General features: G+C 39.6%; 2 protein-coding genes and 1 long non-coding RNA gene across 3 annotated transcripts; 2 read left to right on the forward strand and 1 right to left on the reverse strand.

Moving 5' to 3' along the window:
• Positions 1–661: 661 nt before the first annotated feature.
• Positions 662–2,134, reverse strand: LOC137579280 (uncharacterized). Its single transcript, XM_068293000.1, has 2 exons — positions 1,417–2,134; positions 662–1,332 (listed from the first exon to the last, which is right to left on the reverse strand). The coding sequence occupies exons 1-2, from the start codon at positions 2,020–2,022 to the stop codon at positions 796–798; spliced, it is 1,143 nt and encodes a 380-aa protein (XP_068149101.1). The 5' UTR covers positions 2,023–2,134; the 3' UTR covers positions 662–795.
• A 7,020-nt stretch (positions 2,135–9,154) lies between these two features.
• On the forward strand, positions 9,155–9,642 carry LOC137579460 (uncharacterized). The gene is made up of 3 exons (XR_011032820.1): positions 9,155–9,324; positions 9,404–9,576; positions 9,632–9,642. It is a non-coding gene; the product is annotated as an uncharacterized lncRNA (long non-coding RNA).
• A 1,385-nt stretch (positions 9,643–11,027) lies between these two features.
• LOC137579247 (uncharacterized) lies at positions 11,028–13,144 on the forward strand. The gene has a single exon (XM_068292955.1). It carries the CDS (start codon positions 11,157–11,159, stop codon positions 12,975–12,977), a length of 1,821 nt encoding a protein of 606 aa, XP_068149056.1. The 5' UTR covers positions 11,028–11,156; the 3' UTR covers positions 12,978–13,144.
• The last annotated feature ends 279 nt before the right edge of the window (positions 13,145–13,423 follow it).

Genomic DNA, 13,423 nt, shown 5'->3' on the forward strand with positions numbered 1-13,423 from the left:
TTGAACGTTTTGATTAGAAGAAGTATTTATAACAACATTTATGTTTGGCCTATTAACAATTAAAGTTAGATTCTCTCACAAAAAATGTGCAGGAACCATAAGTCCGCCCCGATAAGTATGCTTCAAAAATTTAGATTCAGTCATTCATCTTGATTATGGCCAATTATTCGCCCAGATGTCATTTCCAACTGGCAAGAAACTCCTGTAAAATATCATCTAACGAAATGCACTTGTTTTTCCTCTGTTTTGGTTTTTTTTTTCTGCTTCTTCAAAATTTATAAAACTTGGCAAGAAAATCAATTGCATTTATTATGGCCTGAGGCCATTATCGGCAGTCGGCCATCGTTAAGAAGCGCTTAAATGCAAGTTGTCATTTCCAAAGAAGGGACGAGCGAGCAGATAAACAGGGGGGGACCATATTCTACACTCGTTCGCTCACTTCCTTGCAGTGCTTAAAAACTAATTACGAACAAAGCTAAAGCTGTTCTTGTTGTTCTTTTTTTAACTTCTCCTTTTTTTCGCTCCCTTTCCCTTAAGTGCGTAGATTTTTAGCCTTTTGCCCCTAAGTTTGGTCAGTGATTACGAGAAAATTAAAACTACATTAAAAGTTTTTTTTGCAGTTGACAGTGTGGGGGCTGAACAAAGAACAAGGCGAAGCAACTGCCAAGAAACTCAACGATTTATTGATTTGGAAAACACATTTGTGAAAAAAAAACTGAATATCAAGATAGAAAATAGATTAAAAACGGCAATTGGAGAAATCCAAACTAATAGTGTATGCAGTGCCCATTCTCTCTAAGGACTGCGAGCCTTACAATAGCTGCAGCTTCCATTTTCATACATGGTGGGCCCCATCGGTTGATCCCCAACATTGTTGTTGCCATTAAAGTTCACTCCAGTTGTTTGGACATTATTCGGATAACATTGTGCACAGTTGGATTGGATTTGAGTTTTGGAGTTTTTGTGGCAACGATCAGTAGCTACTCTGGCTGTGCGGTTTGCATTTTTTTCCCACACGAATTGCTCGTCGGCTTGTTGTTTTTGTTTGTTCTGGTAATCCAACATGCGGTTCAATTGACGCAAATGCTCCTCTTTGACCAATTGTAGCTCCTTTTGCTGTTTAAATAAGCGATCGTACAGGTTTATCATGTTCTTATCATGTCGCTCACATGTCTGCTCAACCAAATTGCTCAGCACGTGCTCGAAATGACGATCCAGTTTGGCAAGTTGTTCTTGCAATACGGGCATGTTTTTTATATAATGTTGCAAACATGTGGTAAGAAAGTCAATTTGATCATTAGGGCCAGTCCACGTTTTTAGTCGATTCATGGCCTAATAAAAATGGGGGGGATAAAAACAACAAAAAATAACCCAAGGAATGGAAATGGAGAAGGAATGAGAGTTTGTTGTAGTCACCTGCATGGCTGATTTCCAGATAACGGACATAACCTCGGGATTATTCTCTTCCTTTGTCTTTGTGGAACTGGGCAACTGAAATGATATTTGTTTTTGCATATTCATTTTTCGATTTTTGCAGTCCAATGCCAAATCTGATGTCTGCGAATGCAACAAATCAATTTCTTTGATAAATTTTTGATTCGCCTGCCAAAGATCTTTGATATTTGAAATCTTGTTGTCCAGATGATCATTCCCAACTGCACTGGGTATATCGCCGCAGCATGCCACATTAGTTAGCACATCGTCCTTGTCTTTGCCATTCGGTTTAGCCCTATGAATTTTGCCATTATATTCACTAAGGACGTCATCCAGATGTCTTTGTGTGTTCCTCGGCTCAGTGAACGGTTTACCCAGACGACCCATCTCCTTCAATTGGCCATACATTAGCAGCATTAGGCAGTTGCGTGCATACTTCTCCTGCCCAGAAGCGTGATTGAGGATTTTAAGCCACTGCTGAGTGATCGCATTGTCTGACTTTCTTAGTTTATTCACATTCACATTGCTAATAACACGCAATTGTGCTGCAAAATGGCGATCTAAAGCACATTCACTTAGTCCACCCATTTCAGGGTTACTTTTTTCACTGTTTTTATCAAAAAATATAGATTTTGTGAAATTTTAGTTTTGTGAAATCGAAACGAGTTCGTGAACGATAGGAAACTTTATGGCACATTTGATTTCAATAGAAACACACACTCTTAAAAAACAGAAAATTGAATGACAGAAATTTCATTGTACTCTGTTTTGTCAGCTAGAGAACGTATTAAAAACAAACAGTTTTGTGGAAAAGTCTTCTAATTTTGGGTCTCTTTAATTTTCGCTTTGCTTTCAACAACAGAGTTCAAGCAGCGTTAACTCAAGTTGACTTAGTTATTCAAGTATATGTAAAATTCCATTTAAAATGGCTGCCAAATCTCATCAAGCAAACGTCCTTTACTGTGAGATGTATGTAGGTTAGGGTCCATCAAATGGGCTCTTTGCACGCAATTTTCGCACCTTTTATCCTGCAGATAATGTTGGTTGCGTTGCCTTCCGGTAGCCTTGCTCTGCCATAATGCCGTAAATACCACAAATATTTTTAAGATTCTCCATCTATTGCACATAATCCATAGTATTTGCCAGCCAACTCCTTCCTTCCATATGGCCCTGATGTTTAATTTCTTAGACACGAGACGATGGCAGCGGCGGCTTTGGTATTTGCTCCCCTTTTGCGCTCTTCTTTATCTCCATCTGCATCGGTTCTGTGCTCATAAATTGCGCAAATTCCTCTTTGTGAGAGAGCGTCAAAGAAAAATGGCAATAAACCAAGACCAAAGAAAGGGAAACATGGGTGATTCCCATCTAATTTCTCTTCCATGTCCTTTCCACGCTTATTAAAGTATAAATCATTTCACAGCACAAAGCACAATGACCAACAAAATACGTCACAATTGAAGACAAAACACAAAAAAAAAAAAAAAAAAAAGAAAAAACCAGCAACAGAAACCAACAAAAGGAAAAAAAAGAAAACATGTGGAGAAAGGAAAGTGTAAGGCAAAGGTAAAGTTAAAACTAACCATCTCTTGGCTGGTTAGCCAAAGTGCATTATAGTCCTCAGTCCACGAGTGCAAGGAGCAGCAACAAATGTAGCAGAAAACCGCAGCCAAGAGTAGTGCAATTAAATGCAGGAAATAATGGCCACCACACTAATAGCACACCAGACCAGGCGAGGGGGAGGCGGCAGTGGATTGGAGTGGAACAGAGTGAAGTTGCAGTTGATGATAGTGATTCCGATGGTGATGGTGGTAATTCCCCAAACAGGAAACAACAGAAAACAGCATCTTGCCCACCGACTGAGCCAGACTCAGCACACAAAAAAAAAACTATATTCCTTAGCGCAATGGGAATATACATACATACCTACATATGTATATATGTACATTCTGTACATTATAGCTTGATTTACTTTAATTCAGTTAGAGTCCTTGTCATAGAGACACTAACATTCGACTTAAAGTATCTGATAATATTCTTGCGAACTTGGGTCTTTCTGGAATTTAAACTTTTCTTTTTGTTTCTAAGGAAAAGTTTGCATCTTAATGTAGCGAATTCCAATCACACATCATGATGTACATGATGTATGTATATATGCATATGTATTTATATTGGTTTTGACCAACACACATGGAGACTTCTGTTGTGGTCCTTTGCCTGCGGTTTTCTTTGGTCTTCTTCTATCTCGAAAGGCCAACAACTCTAGCTGGTTGTGTGTTGTGTGAAATATTTTATAATTTAATTTTCAATTGGCAGCTTTGAACATCTCTCTCTCTCTCTCTCACACACACATACAGTGCCTATGTATGTATGTATTTCTCAGAATATATGTATATGTATATTCGCACTCTAATTGAATTCAATGTGCACTTAAGCGGCATCCGTACATAATGAAATTTTGCAACAAAATTTTGTAGACGAAAGTGCGGATGTGTGTGTGTGTGTGTTTGGCCTGGACACAAAAGAGCCAACAAATGTTGTTCTTGTTGTTGCTATGCTAATGCAAACTTTAGCCCCCACTTTTTTCTCTCTCTTCGTTCTTTTTTTTTTTTTTTGTTATTTTTTTATTTTTATTTATTGCACAATAAATAATGTGAAATGAGAGCAACAGCAACAGCAGAAGAAATTGAAATGAAATTAAACTGCCATTCGATTGAGGAAGGAATTTTTGTGCCAAACATTCAGTCATCTAGTAAGTGAGTCAGTCAGCCAGTCAGTCAGTCAGTGCGAGCCATCCTCTATGACAGGCAAGGAATATTTCTACTTCAACTCCAACTCCTTTCACCACGTCCTTGCTGCATAACCATATTTGATTTTTATTTCATTTTATTTCATTTGATGTTTTATTTTGCACGCTTTGGAAATAATCGATTGTCAGTCAGTTCCAACTGTTGTCCCTTCAGCCGCCAACCGCCTGCCGCTTGCCTCTGTGTTTGACTTTCAATTGGAATGTTGGGCTAGTTGGTTGGTCTGTAGGTGGAGCTGGAGCTGAAGCCGTAGCCGGAGCCTAAGTATGAGCAGCAGCTGGCTCCAATATTCCGCATAATATTTGAAAATGCCAATACACTGGGCATAAAAGTATTCGTACAAACATCGATGAAGACTACTCCACATCTTAGACAATTTTATCTCGTCCTATCTTCATACATAAGTATGAGAGTAAGAAAAATTCTATAACAGTTTTTGAAACTGATATGAATATATGTAGCTGAATTAGAGCCAGGTTTGGTTTTTTTCGCAGTGTATATCAAGAAATAAAAATAAGAGTGTGAGTGTGAGGATGAAAAATTCCTTGCGATTGACTTAGCCTGGAGTTTTATTGATTGATTTTCAATGGTCATAGCCCGAGAGCAGCAACAGGAACAGGAAAAGGAATAGCATCAGCATCATCAGCACCAGTAGGAGCAACAACAGCAGCAGCAGCAGCACCAGCAGCGTGAGAAGCAGACAATTCTCAGTTTCCAGCAACATCTATGTATGTATGTATATACCTCCTGTGACTTGGGCTCACGTTGCGTATGCTTAATATTGTTATGCTCGAGCGTAGAGCTCGTTGCGGCTCTCCCTCGCCGACTCTGCCCGCCGCTTTGTACATAGTTAGTATGCTTCTTGGCCTGACGAAGTTTGCACAAGAAATTCAAGCAATGATGAAGTGTTTTTATTGTGAGTTTTAATGAAGCACACATACCCATACCCATTCGTATACCCTTACTCCTCCATTCTTGTAGATCTCTGACATACAGGAACTACAAAATTCAAACAGAAATCAACTCTTATAAGTATTGCGGGCCAATTTCCGGACTCTAAAATATATACGCACATCTAACATACACACACATACATACATACATATATAAATATAAATACTTACATACATAGAAGAAATATTTTTGGTTCTTGTAGTGGAAACTTTTTTCATTAAGAAAACTCTTGAGAAGTAAGTGGGAAAAACGACGTTGTCGTCAGCGACAGCGACAACGACCAGAATGATGGAAAAGGAGAGAAGGCAGTGAAACCCCAGCTGGATAAGTGAGTGCAAAATGTTATTTTATTGCCAACAAGCAAAAGTTACAATGCTACGCAAAGCACTCCCTAACTCTCTGTAACCGAAAAAAGATGAAGGCATGACAAAATTTAATTAATATGCAATATAAACAAAAGCAACAAGGACACGACACGCTCATAAACCCATTTCAGGGGGAGCAATGCGAGGGGGGTGCTGGGCTGGGGCAGTAAACATAACAAGGACAAGTCGAAGACCAATACCAACACCAAGAGCAAAGCATAACAACAACATCAACATCGACTGCTCCCAGTTGCTTGTAAAGAATTTAATAATATTACCTCAAGGATTTGACAATGTGCTAGCTGGTGCTAAGAGTTTCCCACCCACTATGGCATTTATAAAATATTTATATACTTATGTATATGTTTCGTGTGTATCAAAGTTGGCCAACGACCAGCGAAGTTTTTGGTTCTCCCTAAACTAAGACAAAAATAATGCAAATGAACCAAAAAAAAAAAAAAAGACCTTGCCGAACTTTGTGTACCGATCCTTTCTGTTGTAATCGATCATTAGCCTTAGCCCGAATAATAATTATAATGAATCCATCTAAAAAGATACGTTAACGCAAGATATATTTACTTTCTATCCGCTTTTTCGTCTTCCGTCTCCTGTTTCCCACTTCCCAAAGGTACAATTATGTTTCAACTTTTGGCACTTCACTTCCTTCGAGAAGTAGTCATTATCAACTTATGTTGCTGTCGTCCTTAAAGAATAAGGAGAAAAGAAATAGAGAGAACAATAATGAAGCAGATGGCAAGTCAAATTTTTTGGTGTCAAAATTGAATTGATTAATAAAATATAAGAAATGATTGGTAAAAGTTTTTCTCCTTTTTTTTTTTTTCTGATCAACATAATTATTTTGTTGTTTATGACAGATTGTTTATGTATTTTACTTGGAGAGGAAGGAGAAAACAGTATTCAAATTTATATACTTCAGTTTGGAATAATATAAAGTTGATAAAAAATAAATAGTTAAGGACAATTTTGTGGAACAACGTCATAAAAATGTTCAAAGGAATGAGATATTTAGATATCTATATTGTAAATCAAAGGAATAGGAGGTTACAGATTACAAAAGATTCCTAATATTTATTTTGAATTTAATATCCCATTCTTTTGACATTTTAGCCCAAGATATTTTTTCTTTTAGAGGATTAATAAATTAAATTGTTGAGATTTTTCGTTTTCAATGTGGTTTCGCCTCATAGGGCGCACTTTCAATTATTCACTGACACAGCAAAAAAAAGCAAAAAAAAAAAGAAAGCAAAATCGGGACGATTCGCAGAGTTCGGGCCGGAGGGGAAGAGAAGAACCAAACCAAAGTCATGCATATGCATAGATCCTAGGGATGTGGGATATGAAAGCATGTTCCTGTGCTAATGGCATTTCCAACCAACGACAACTTGCTTAAAAATCATCAAAAAACGAAAAAACAAGTCGCGTTAAGTGCTGGGGAATGGTGCGGAATTCAGGTTGTAGTTAGTCAGGAATGCCACTGCTGGTGTAACCGCATCTGTCATGCTCTTTGCTTTGCTGTGGTAAGGAAGAAGGAAGGAATAACACAAAAGGAAGGAACTCCCTCTAAAATGAAAATAAAACTGAAACTAAAACCACATTGAAAAGCTACATTTAAAGCCTGAAAAACTCAATATGTGCATAACTTTCGTTTTCACTTTCCGTTGGCAGTTGTTGCCTCAGTCCATCTTCTAGTTCCACCTTCATCTGCCTCACCTGTCACAATCTCTGACCCAAATCCCAGAGTAGCGACGCCTTAAAGCATTAAACAAACTGTGTCACTTGTGGCCCCATCTCCTGTCTATTTTTTTTCTTTCGTTCTTTTCGTTCATTCCCTTCGTTTCCTTCCAGTTTTGCAGAAAACAAATATTGGCACTTGCCGCAATAACCAGGTAATCTGCCGCTGTCACTTGCCGCTTTGCCTTTGCCTTTGCCTAGCTCTAGATAGGTCTGCAGATGTAAGAAAAATAGGTCATACTTTATATATGTATATGTATCCATACATACAAATCCGTGAGCCCGCTCAGCATTACCGCCACCCCCCAACCAACACACATCAAAAAGAAGCCCATCCTTCCTTGGGTAATGTTGTGCCAACTGCAAGGCAAATTAAAACCAAAAATATGGAGCTAAAGCTACTTACATATTGCTTGGTGGAGCGGTTGAATGCTGGGGATGGTGTAACCCCTGTCATTTGAAACTTGAATTCCTTATCCTTTGTTTGGAGAAACTATTGTAACAATAATTTAACTCTATTTCTATTAACAAACTTCAATTAATAGTCAAATGAACGGATTTGAATTCAAGATAATCATAGCGTAAATGAAGAACACCTCCTTTATCGCTCTCTCTCTCTCTCTCTCTGTCTCGCACACACACACAATTGGTGGGGTGTCCTTTGAAATTTTAATGGCATTTAAGTGAGTGAAACGCGTGTTTTGGGGCGTGGTTTTTGCGCTTGAATTAACAAATTAATGCAAATCGTTTGGAACAACAACAACAACTCTGTGAGTCATTCACTTGCTTGAATTCCTTGAAGATGTCTACTAAACGCTTTTGCCTTTAACTTATCTAGAATTAAATGAATATTTATGAGCATATTCCTTATTTTTCTTCCCATCCGCAGTGCAGTGAGCTTGTTTTCTCTTACTTTTGCTCTTGTGCATAGGTCTTGGCTCCGAGGACGCACAACCAGAAGCAGCATTTCGATTTTGAGTTCTAATTTAATTGCTACAGCTACAACAAAAACAACAACAAGGACAACAACAACATCCGCTTCCGTTTGCCACGACATCCCGTCAAGAACGGCAATCGCATTAGAATGCATAACGAGGCTGCAGCAGCCACAAACCCAACCCGACCCACCGTAACCCATCCATGGACCTCTGGCTAACGCCTTGATGGATAAGCGTCGCATTGGAGCTGCTCCTGCCATCTCGTTTTTCGTTCTGTCGATCATTGCACTCCGTTTGCATTGGAGACGAGTATGTTTGTGTGTTTTCCTCTGTATGCATGAATAGTCTCTTTCCCTCACTGTATAAACAATGCCCAGCTGACGGCAGTCTGCTGGCGGATTCGGCTCCTGGTCCTGGTTTTAGGTTTCGCCTGCTTAATGCACTCATTTAATTGCATTATGCCGCAGGTTGTCGCATTGCCTGCAAGTCCTGGCACTTCAAGACGCGACTGCATTAATTTGCATGTGAAAAACTGCATGATGTTGGTTTTGTTTAGTCTATTCGAGAAAGCAGGTGGTGATGATGATGATGATGATGATGATGACGAAGATGCTTTGCCCTCCAGCTAAGGTAATGAAGTCAACAAGCTGCGGCCGCTTTTGACACAGGGGGAAAACATCTTTGCTTCCCAGCCCGACACCAAAAGAAAAACAAAAATATTCATATGGAATTACATATTTCGCTCCTTTCTGAGATGGTATGAAAAATTTACTTACAGACCTACCCATACATATGTACATACATGTACAAAGTTAACTTTTGATTCTCTTGTGACCATGGCAACTCTATCAGAATTTATAGTGTGACCAGTCTTTTTTTTAAATGCACCGAAAGTTTTAACACGTGTTGCAAAGTCATTTGTGTTTCTCTTCTTTGCGAATATAGTGAAAATTCTGACAAACTATGGCAGAAAGTACGTCATATAAAACAACACCAGGACAAGGAACCATCCTTGTAGAAACTTGTAAAACACTCGATGAACATCTCATGAAATCCTTTAAGTCAGGAGAGGGTGAGGTATGTGCGTACATTAGCGCCCATTGCTAGAAATCCGCAAGGCTTTCTAAATAAATTCTTTTCTCTGTCCCTTGGCCAGTTGTTTCTCAGCGGCATCAGTTCGCTATGTACACCTGAAAGGATAATGGACGTAGCCACACAATTTGGCGAAGTATATCAATTGCGTTTCAAGATTGATTACCACGGCAGGTGTCGTGGCTTTGCTTATTTGCAGTACATCGATCAAGCCATCTCTGAATTGGCTCTAAAGCAGTAGGTCTAATCATTTGTTATGCCGAATAATCTAATAAACTTCTTTATTTTAAAGCTTGTCCAATCGCTTTCTGAGAAACGGTCTCAATGTATCAGTGAAAGTATCGAGAAACCTCAGAGAATTGTCATTGCGTGGTATAAACTCGCTTGCCCCGATGGAAGTCTATCAGGAACTGCAAAAGCTTTGTGAATTCGAGAAACTGACAATCTATGGCTACAGTCCAGATTGCTATCTATATATCATACGATTTGAGAACAATGCTGCAGCATGTCTGGGCCATCTAACATTACGAATGAACATAGGTTTATTTGGCACCGGTGCCATGGTCATTTGGTTGGATGTGAAACATCCATGGCATTGCCTAAACATTAATACACACTGTTGTTTTAAATGGAATATGCAGACTATTGACAATAAGGTCGACATGCTATTGCTCCGTCCCAACCAGTGCCGCTGTTTCCAATTGCCTAATCTAATGAAGCCTAAATAACTGTAGAGATTCAATTGAAATTTCAAAATAAAAACTCTGAATTCAGTGGCCAAATTAAGTAGATAATTGAAAGGTTATAAGAATATATGATGAAACCAAAGAAATACATAAAAGTTATGTATTAGATGAGCTAAGGTGGAAATTGCTTACACTCCTCTTTCCATTTGACCAGCTGACTTAACTAATAGATGAGTCCTTTTGAAAGCGGAGGAGAAATTCGGAATCCTAGCACGGATTGAAAAGAGACATTATGATGGCTTTAATTGCCGGGATTGCGCTTTATTAAGTCTTGCTAAAGGTTAGGTTTTCCAAGTCACAATTTCTTTTTGCTGTCTTGAGTTTATTTTTTATTTTTTATTACGTTTAATTTTGTTATTTTTGTTCATGTTTTCCACATGTCAAGGCATTTTATTTTGCCTTTACTGTTTTTTTTTGACACGCAGCGCGTGCTTTTTTCTAGCTCATGTTTAACAATATAAATTTATGCACGGTCGCAGCAGACAGACGGACAGAGAAGGCAGAAGTAGAACTTTTGCCGTGCCCGTAAAGCCCAGAGAGCTCACCACAAGCCGCAGCAGCAGCACCTACTACTCCTTTACGCTGTTGTTGCCGCTGCGGTTCAGCTCTGACTTCACTCGGCGTGAATCAAATGAGCTGAGATGAGGCGAGGTGAGGTGAACTGAGCTGAGTAAGAGCACTCAAGTGCCAGAGACCTGTCCGTGTTCTCTCATACCATACTATCCCATAAACCCCTTGCCACAGCTACCGATGCCACCTTCGTATTCGCCACCGACACCGCCTCCGCCGCTGTGAGGCTGCTTCATTTTCCTAATTTATACGCGCTTCTCTGCTAATGAAAATTTACGTGGCAAGGCAACCGCAACACTTTGTCTTGAATGGGCCTCTTGACGGGATCCTTTCTACTCCCATGTAAAACGTTTAAGATAGAAACAACGCCTGCCCCAACATGGTAGTCTCTGACTTATAACTTGACATATGTATGTATGCAATACATAACTGACATCATCAGTCAGAGATATCAAATCGAAAAAAAACAATAAATTCTTTGTACTAAATTTGAAATTTAAAATGCAGAAGGAGCCAAGTGAAAAGTTATTGGACCAACATTATCAATCGCAGCTGAAGAAATATAAGAGGAGCCACCAGCGTGATGCCTGCCCTTCGGATCAGATTGTCATTGCCGATTGGCTACGGGTATTCAGTACAGTGCCAAAGGAGCAGAAATTGGCCAGGAATAGCCTGATGATTCTCATGTATGGTCATTTAAAGGAATTTGGATATTTACGTGATCCATTTGTCGATATTGCAAATTTGGAGAAAGATTTGAATGTCATTCTAGACAGCTATGCCTATTTAACTGTGACTAATGAAAACATTCGTCGTCATACAAGTAACAATGTGGAGCCATCGATGGAGAGTGTGATAAGGTATGCCTTAAGGACTTCAGTTTACAATGAAGCCAATTCTGGTTTACCACAACAATCACAACAAGTTGCCAAGCCGAAAAGGAACAAGGATCATTCGCGTAGCAAAAAATGGTGCATGACGAGTACTCTACAACCTATTGAAGAATTAACCGAAATCTCTGAGGTGGAGCCAACCAGCAACCGGGATAGAGAAAAACATAGCAAGGACATTGCCTACGATTCGCATCGATGCTATAAATCAGACCAAAAAGATCAAAAAGAGCAGCAGCTTACCCAGTTGGCGGTTCAAGAAGAGAAATTGAAATCTGTTAAAGATAGAATTGAAAAATACGAGTTAGCAATTGAAAATGACCCAGACGAGCAGTGCCAATCGATGCCATTGCAGTCAAGTGGAAACCATGAGAGTGACGAGGAAATTCCAACAACAAGTGAAATTACAAATTACGAGGAGAATCCACAGTCGGGCGTTGATGTTACAAATGAAGCAACTGTCGGGATTTTTACTACTAGTGGACATACAGAAAGTTCAAATTCATTCGAGTCCAGACCTCGGGCAGTGCGGAGTCTAAAAGTTTGTTTCGATCAAATGGTTGAGATGATAACAAGAAGTAAAACAAGTTTGCAGGATCAGCATCCTAAGCATGCTAGACCCCACGAAATGATCGATACAGCAAAGAGGAAGACTGAGGCAGAGGCAGAAACTCAGAACCAGAGGAAGACCCAGATTCTGACACAGACTACAACCACTAAGAGGGAAAGAGTATCTTCAATACCTCTACAAATTGTAATGCATCAGGAATGGAACTCCAAGCAAAATGAGGAACTTTATCGTCTAAGAAAACGCAATAGGGAGTTGCGTAAGAGTTGCCTTAAATACTACAATTTGGATGGCAGTTTAAAGCAGCACCAGCAGCTGACCAGCCATTTCGATGAGATGAAGAGAAAACAGCGTAAACAGGGATTCCTAATTGGTGCCCATCGGGCTTTGAAACGTTTGCAGCGCTGGCGTGGATTACCTCAACGATTGGGCTTCTTTGCCACCTGCTTCGGGCTCACCGGCTTGGGTTTGGGCCAATGGTGTTGGCGGGCCATCGATAAGGGATTGGAGAGGGCGACCCACAAGTGGTATTGCCACACATTGCAGCATAGTCAAGAACATGCCTGGCGCTCCTATCGCCGCATTATGCTCAATCAGAGTATGCCCAAAGCGGCTGAAGCATTGAGTTGGTTAAATCAAGTTCTTATCGGCCGTAAGGAACTAATCCTTGAACGTATGTCCCATCTGCAACAGCTAAAGCAACTGTGTGCCCAGGAATGTGCTGGCCGTGTGAATGGTGTCCAATTGGAACAGATGTTAGCCCGTTTGGAGGATAAGTATCTTCAATTGGCCAAGGATTTGCATTCGTTGGCATGTCAACAGCAGCAGCAGCAGCATCAGATGGAGTACCAACTAAAACTGTAAACTTAAATCCAATTCAATGGCAGATTACCATCGAATTTCAATTTCAGTTTTTGTTGTCAAGTTGTTGTTTTTGTTCTGTTTGTTATTTTAAACTGGAAAGTAACTATCTGCTACTCCCCTCTGTGTCTTACACCTTTGGCAGTAGTTGTTTTTGCTGTTGCTTCGCTGCTTGCTACTCATTAATTAATTTAAATTGTACTCGTTATTAAATTACAAACTGACAAAATAAAAAAAAAAGAAACAAACACACACAAAAACGTGCGCAATAAACTCCAAAGAGTTTTTTTTGGTAAGAGTTACTGGGAGCCATGTGGCCAGGGAGCAGGTGGATGGCTGATGATGGAAAACAAACAAACAATCTACTACTACTCGTAAACAGGTAGCCATACTCCCTTTTCTCTCTCTCTCCCCTCCTGTTTTTCCCTTATTTTTTTCTAATTATGCAA

Source organism: Drosophila tropicalis, unplaced genomic scaffold (genome assembly GCF_018151085.1).
Source record: "Drosophila tropicalis isolate 14030-0801.00 unplaced genomic scaffold, ASM1815108v1 contig_694, whole genome shotgun sequence".
Lineage (NCBI taxonomy): Eukaryota > Metazoa > Arthropoda > Insecta > Diptera > Drosophilidae > Drosophila > Drosophila tropicalis.

Excerpts from the sequence above, each read along its gene's own strand:
- LOC137579247 (XM_068292955.1), top strand. The coding sequence starts at position 11,157 with ATGCAGAAGGAGCCAAGTGAAAAGTTATTGGACCAACATTATCAATCG.
- LOC137579280 (XM_068293000.1), bottom strand. The coding sequence starts at position 2,022 with ATGGGTGGACTAAGTGAATGTGCTTTAGATCGCCATTTTGCAGCACAA. Across the intron at positions 1,333-1,416 it reads TCTGGAAATCAGCCATGCAG|GCCATGAATCGACTAAAAAC; the intron begins GTGACTACAACA and ends CATTTTTATTAG.